The following is a 7378-nucleotide window of genomic DNA, read 5'->3' on the forward strand; positions in this document are numbered from 1 at the left end:
TCTTTTTTAAGAGCCAAAACCTTTCATCAATTTTCTGGTGGGTCTAGGAAATCAGGTGAAATTGAATTAGGCTTCTGGTTATTTACTAAATATCTGATCGTGATTCAACAATTAATGGTTAAAATAAACCTTGGTTTAACCTAACATGTAAAACCGTGCTTCCTTTCCATTTCCTTCCCAAATATATAAAATGAGGCAATGCAATACTATAATTTACCCAATTGACATCCAACTCTCCAACAGAATTCCAGAGCTACTAAAATAAAACCAAATCACTGCTAACACTTCTCAGTATTCTAAATATGTCAAATTGTATCATTTACTGTAAGTAATCTTATACTACTGATAGTTGATTTGTTTGAAAAGCATCTCCAAAGAAATCCATATAGAGTAGGATAAATAATTTAAAGCTCAAAAATAACGAAAAACTGTGTTTTTATTGTTCACCTAAAGAAGTTTTACAATAAAAATACCTTTTAAAAGCAAGCAAGTTATTCTTCTTTTGTTCCAGCGTTTAGTTTCAAGCATTTTATGGAATTGTCTTGACGAAGCCAGGGGTGTAACTGGATAGATAATACAATGGCGTCTTCTTTCCTTAGTTGTGTGAACAGCATTTTAATTGGTCACAGTCTAAAGCAAACAATCCCTATCCACACTATCCAGTACACACAATATAAAGAAAAATAACTGCACTGGAACCAAATACCCCAAAAGACAAAGAAAAACCCATAGCAGAACTACACAGTGGTTAAGATATATTCCATCCCTTGATGATAAATTGTGCTCTCTAACTAGATGGCAGGGGAAATTAACAGCACTAATTTGAAGGACGGGAAATACATTATCAAATATATATATATATATACTTAAATGAGATTTAATTAATTAACGCATTAGTAATAAGGTGATGATGTCTCATTTGGTGAAGTGTTCAAGTTGATTTAGTAGGCAGGAAGAAGAGAAAAAAAATGGGTATACTGAGCATAACAATTTAGGAATTTAAAAGTTTTTGTAATACATCTCCATAACTGAAGAGTTTTACACTTTCACAATGTTAATCACTTTATTATACATGAACACCTGAAAGGCCAATTACACAATAAGACTGCAAACGACCACTGGTATTTTTCTGCCTTCTGAAAGCCCCTAAGGCAGAAGAAGTCTCACCAAAAGTACATTTAAAAAATCTGCAAAAACATCACCAAAATTACATTTAAAAACTAATTTTTTAAAAAAAAAAATCTGCAAAAAAAGTGGTTCTGGACAGTGCAACTGCTTTTTAGCAGTTTTAAAGTAGCCACTAAGTTCTCTAGAAGGTTTTTTGTGGCTTCACAGGCTTTAATCAAGATTCACATATCATAAATAATGTACCACAAAATATACATTAATTTGAGCAACAAATTCCTTAGGAAGATTCTGGCTACAAGAGACCACATGGGTACCTGTCACATGGTTCATATGTTGAGGCCAATCTCTGAATCCAAGCCTGCAAAGTCTTCTACACATCCTTAAAACCCACACGTAATCTGAACCCCCACCCCAAAAACCCAAGACCGTTTATGGATGTAAATCCCAATGCACACTGGGAGACTTCTCTATGTACAACTAATTGTTCTTTATTGTATCTTATATAGAAAACTTTATAAACTTCTAAAATAAAGAGGGGTATTCCACTGTTTTAACCCCTGACGTCATGAGACATCTGAACGTACATAATATTATGCAATCTTCTGGAATGTATATCTTCTAAAATTCCAGCTGTTAAGCTAAGGGACAAGAAAAAAAATATCACAATCTTGGCAAACAAACTTGGTATAGAAAACAGATGATTAAAAAGACAGCTTTTAAGATGTTTTAAAAAATGAGCAAAGGGAAATAAAAGGTTGGAGGCCAATTGAACGGATTTTTAAAAATATATAATAAATAATGCATTCCAAAGTGTATATAAATTATTACTGTAATTTGAATTTGGGGCTACGTGAAATTACTACTTCAAAAATCCTCTTGTAGATTATACCATTAATATCTCTTTACAGAATTATAATCTTCTAGGGAGAGGGAGGAAGGAGAATGGACATTATTTTCCTTAAAGCTATCATTCCAGGAAACATACCAAGGATCTGAGAGTAGCTACCCTAAAAATATGGAATGGGCATTTATCCTCTGGAAAAAGAAATAAAGTAGTATGTTAAACACTATAAACAAGCTTTAGGCAGCTAAATTCTCAGAATTTTATATCACCCAGATACAAGACAGCAATTCGCAATGTCTTAGAACCCTTTGTTAAATGGCAGAATAGTGTTACCACTTATTTGTAAATTCAAAACTCCAATACACCAAGAGTGTACAGAATCTCCTTGCTTCATTACATTTTCCTGAGAGTAAAGCAATTAACATAATCTTAATCCTAAAACAAAAGTTGATTTTTTTTTTGTCTCGGTTTTTAATTTTTTTCTTTTTTCTTTTTTGCAGTTGCAATTTTTGGGCTATTCCCTGACAATCTAAGTTTAAGTAAATTTGATTGCTAAACACTGTCACATAAACACAAAAAAATGCAAACTATAATGTCTATTGATCCGATTAAAAAAATCATGGTACAAACCAATCTAAAATTAACGAAAACTAAATATGAAAAGTTGCATTGAAAGGGCGTGTTACATCATTATTTGTATTAGGATCATGTAGAAACATTCCAATGGCAGTGTTATCAAAATAAAACTAACACATTAAGACCACCCCACCCCCTAAGCCTAGTCATACTTGAGACTCTACCTATAAGTTTGGCTAGTCGGGGTCTTTACTCTGGTACTACATGGCTCACTAACATCAGACATTATATTTGAATACCCTGAGAAATCTGATACTGAAGTCCTTACTCTATGGTCCACTTCTCCATTAGAGTTAGCAATAAAAGTCATTGGCACCCTGCTGCCCGTCTTAAACTGAGAACCAAATGCTTGTGCAAAGGTCTCTATCTGATATGTTGCTCGGTGTTCTAGGTCCTTCTGAGGATCTATCTGGTTAGCTAGCTCCTGAGATGGAATGGGAAAGCTCGTTGAAGTTTCTAGGTTTTTTTGTTCCTTCTGGCTATTCAGTTTCTGAGGTGTAGCATGGTAGCCTGATGAAGCGTCTATGTTTTTCTGAGAATCTATCAGGTCATCTAGTTCTTGTGAAGGAGTCAACTGCTGATGGGTCGCCTCCAGAGCAGACAAATAAAAACCTGGCTGAGATCCAAGCAACATCCCAAAAGGGGGCTTTGACAACGCAGATGGCAACACTGAGGTAACGGATTGGCTGAAACCACACTCGAGTGGGGACGTAGTGTACACTTGTTTGTCTGGAAACAAAGTATGGTTATGAAGGCTTGAAGACAAACTTACAAACTGGAAACTGGGACCAAAAGCAAAACCGGTGCTGTTGGTTGTTCTTTCAAAAGCATGCTGGAGGTATTTTGAGTATTCTTGCAACATGCTAGCCTTGTCGTTTGAAGCTGCCTGGGAGCTGGGGCTCAGGTTCTCCTCCTGGACCATCTCCGTATGCTCTCCCGAAGCTTGCAAGTCCACGCGCTGCTCGGTGATGCTGAAGGGATCCTCTTTCTGGCCTTCTGACTTGTGGGAGTACTGATCTAGGAGACTTTGCAAGACTTCATCGGGAATGCCAGACTTATCGTGGCAAGATTTGATGTCAGCATTGAGAGACGCTGGGTCAATAAGAGACAGTGGGGCCTCATTGTCCATAACACTTACCCCTGCGGACTGAATGACAGACGGTTGGGAGGCCATATGCCCAACGTTTATAGAAAAGGCACTGTTACTGCTGGCGGTTTGCAAGTATCTTCTCTTCTTTGAAAACTGCATGGCATCATCATAATTGCTGCTTATTTGGCCCGATTTGCCACTTGCTGCTTGGAGAAGGCCAATAGCATCAGCACTGGAATTTGCGACTAGGCCAAGAGAGTTACTTGGTTTCCCAGAAAATTGCTTCTGACCGAGGAGGTCTGGTAGTGGTGAAATAAAATTAAGAAAGCTCTTGTCTGCACTTTTCCGGTTTCCTTTTTTAAAGATTAGTTTTGGCACCTTTTTCTGCAGCTCTTCCAACCCAGCGCCAATCAAGCCGCCACTGGAAGACACTATTGGGATTTCTACTGCGTAATTCTGCAAGGACATGTTGGATGCAATTTGAGATTCAGATATTTTATGACTGGTTTTATGCTCTTTGTTTTCAGTGGGTATACATTTCGCTTTGCTTTTTCTCTTTGATGAACCTGTGTTTCCCTGAGACAACATAGACAAGTTGCCCATGCTATGATTTGAGGGCCCAGGATCCATTCCAGCACCTGCTTTCCCTATGGCTTCTCCACACGTACGTCTGTGCTTCAAAAGTCTATCGGTTCTTGAAAAATACTGCTGACAGGTTTCACATTTGTATGGCTTTTCTCCGCTGTGCGTTCTCTTGTGCCTCTCCATGTGGTACTTCTGGATGAACTTCATACTGCATTGGTCGCACCCAAATGGCTTCTCCCTACTGTGGATTTTCTCGTGCCTTTGGAGCAAATACTTCTGAATGAAACCCATGTTGCACTGACTACACTGGAAAGGCCTCTCGCCAGTATGGATAAGCACGTGCCTGCGCAGGTGATAGGAGCTCCTGAAGGCGGCATTACAGTGTTCACAGACATGAGGTTTCTGGCTAGGGGACAGCATGGCAGCCTCTCCGTCTCCCGCCACGAGGGCCTTGGCTGAAGCGCTCGGCTTCTTCTTGGCTTTGTTTCCCTGAGATTCACACTTTGGCCTCTTCGTCTTCTTGCCGTGGGCGTCCTGTTTATGCTCGTCTAAGCCGGCGGCACTTAGTTCGCCGCTGCTCCGGATGCCCAGCAACAAATCTCCTCTATGGGGGTGATGATGGAGGTGGTGGAAGAGGCTGAGGTCCTGGATCACACTCTGGTTGGCCCCTTCCACTCCTCCGCCTCCTCCTCCTCCACCAAGAGCGGGGTGCCTCTCCTCCCCAGCTATGCCGAAGAGACCCCCGTAATGGTGGTGGTGGTGGTGGTGATGCTGCTGATGCTGATGCTCTTCCTCCTCTTGCTCGCTGGGCTTCTCCTGCTTGATGTTCACCAAGGAATGGAGGAAACCCCACGGGCCCCTCTGGGAGGACGAGGAGGAGGAGGAAGAGGAAGAGGAGGCGGTCAGAGGAAACCCTCCTGTCGGCTCTTTCTTGAAAGTCATGCCCTGAGGGTGGTGGTGGTGGTGGTGATGAGGCGGCGGGTGGCTCTCAGCGGCCGAGGAAGACGAAGAGGAGGACGAGGATGAAGAAGAGGAGGAGGAAGAGGAGGAGGCCGCCGTGGTAGCCGAAGCAGAAGCCAAGCCACAATGCTGCGGGGGCGCGGCCGGCCGAGTGAAGCTGGTGACCGGCGGCAGGCGGTGGTTGAACATGACCATGCTGGGGGGGAACGTGGGCTCCATCGCCGACCGCTTGGAAGAAGAAGAAGAGCCGCCGCCGCCGCCGCTCAGGAAGCCGCTGCCGAGTTTCATATTTCGTCCGCGGGGGAGAGAAGCCGGGGGAGAGGAGGCGCGGCCCTCAGGCGCCGCTTCTTCTTATGCTCGCTCGCTTTCGACTCACTCACCCCGGCGGCCGGCCCGCTTCTCCCTTTCGCGCCCCGCGCTGCTTCTCCTCCTCTTAACGCTCCGCCGAGTCACGGCCGCCGACAGCCCCGGCGCATCCTTCGCAAAGCCGCTCGGGCCCCACCCGGCCCAACCTCCGTCCCGCCGCCGCCGCCGCCGCTTCCTCCTCCTCCTCCTCCTCCTCCTCCTGACGGCCGCCGCCGCCGCCTCCAGTTAAAAATATCGCCACAATGGAATTAGCAGAGTGTCCCCCCCTGGAAGGCCCGCACTGCACATGCGCCGCGCGCGGCACGCCGGGAAGGATTGCCCAGTCAGGAGGGCACTAATGGTTGGGGGGAGGCAGGAAGGCGCAGGCGCGGATGGACCCCCCCCTTTTGCATCCCTCTCCCCCTCCCCCCGCCCCTCCTCACGCGCCCCCTCCCCTCGAGATTACCTCACGGCCGCCGGTCGTCCCCGTTTTAATGGGCGCCGTCAAAGGGACACCGGTGGCCGCCTGTCTCTCGGCCTCCTGCGAAATAAATAAATCTCTCTCTCTCTGTGTCTGTCTCTCCCTAGTAAATGAAGCTATTTTCACACGTACGCAGTTAACACGCGTGTCCGCGCAGTTTTCTTGTGTGTTCTGGTGAGGGGAGGGAGGGAGCGGCCTTGTCCTCCTCCACGGTTGGCCCAATTCTTCGCTGAGGAATGTCCCCCCCTTTTTTTTGGGTGGTGGTGATGAATAAACCGGGTGCGTGTTGTTGACTCGAGCGTGGAGGGCGACCCCGGTTGCGAACGGGCTCCCTCCCCGCCAAAAAGCAGGCGTGAGGGTGCGGGAGAAACGCTGGTGTTTCCCCTCAGCTAATCTGAAAAGGCTCTTAAATGAGTTAATAACTGTTTTTTCTTCCCCTCCCCCCACTAAAAAAGGGAAGGTTTGAAACGGCTATTAATGTATATAGGTTCAAATTAGGGTAAATAATAAATTAATAATTAATAATCAATAAATAAATGAGTAATGCTGTTTTTCTCCCCCCCCCCCCAATAAAGGAAGGTTGAAACGGCTATTACTATATAGGCTCGAATTAGGGGAAATAATAAATAAATAATAAACGAATAAATAATAAATAAATAAATAAATAAATGAGTAATGCTGTTTTTCTTCTCCCCCAAAGGAAGGTTGAAATGGCTATTACTGTATAGGTTCAAATTAGGGGAAATAATAAATAAATAAATAATAAATAAATAATAAATAAATAAATAAATAAGTAATGCTGTTTTTCTCCCCCCCCCAAAGGAAGGTTGAAAGGAAGTCTATTACTGTATAGGTTCAAATTAGGGGAAATAATAAATAAATAAATAAATGAGTAATAACTGTTTTTCTTCCCCCCCCCTCCCCAATAAAGGAAGGTTTGAAACGGCTATTACTGTATAGGTTCAAATTAGGGGAAATAATAAATAAATAAATAATAAATAAATAAATAAATGAGAAATAAATGAGTAATGCTGTTTTTCTTCCCCCCAAAGGAAGGTTGAAACGGCTATTACTGTATAGGTTCAAATTAGGAGAAATAATAAAGAAATCATAAATAAATAAATAAATAAATGAGTAATAACTGTTTTTCTCCCCCCCCTCCCCAATAAAGGAAGGTTTGAAACGGCTATTACTGTATAGGTTCAAATTAGGGAAAATAAATAAATGAATAAATAAATAAATAATAAATAAATAAATGAGTAATGCTGTTTTTCTTCTCCCCCAAAGGAAGGTTTGAAACGGCTATTAC

General features: G+C 43.0%; 1 protein-coding gene across 1 annotated transcript; it reads right to left on the reverse strand.

Moving 5' to 3' along the window:
• Positions 1 to 418: 418 nt before the first annotated feature.
• On the reverse strand, positions 419 to 5758 carry ZNF281 (zinc finger protein 281). The gene has a single exon (XM_014075117.2). The coding sequence runs from the start codon at positions 5529 to 5531 to the stop codon at positions 2769 to 2771; it is 2763 nt and encodes a 920-aa protein (XP_013930592.2). The 5' UTR covers positions 5532 to 5758; the 3' UTR covers positions 419 to 2768.
• Between the last annotated feature and the right edge of the window lie 1620 nt (positions 5759 to 7378).

The sequence above is a fragment of the Thamnophis sirtalis genome, unplaced genomic scaffold (genome assembly GCF_051295495.1).
Source record: "Thamnophis sirtalis isolate CommonGarterSnake01/CBP01778 unplaced genomic scaffold, rThaSir2_p1.2 scaffold_7, whole genome shotgun sequence".
Taxonomy (NCBI): Eukaryota; Metazoa; Chordata; class Lepidosauria; order Squamata; family Natricidae; genus Thamnophis; species Thamnophis sirtalis.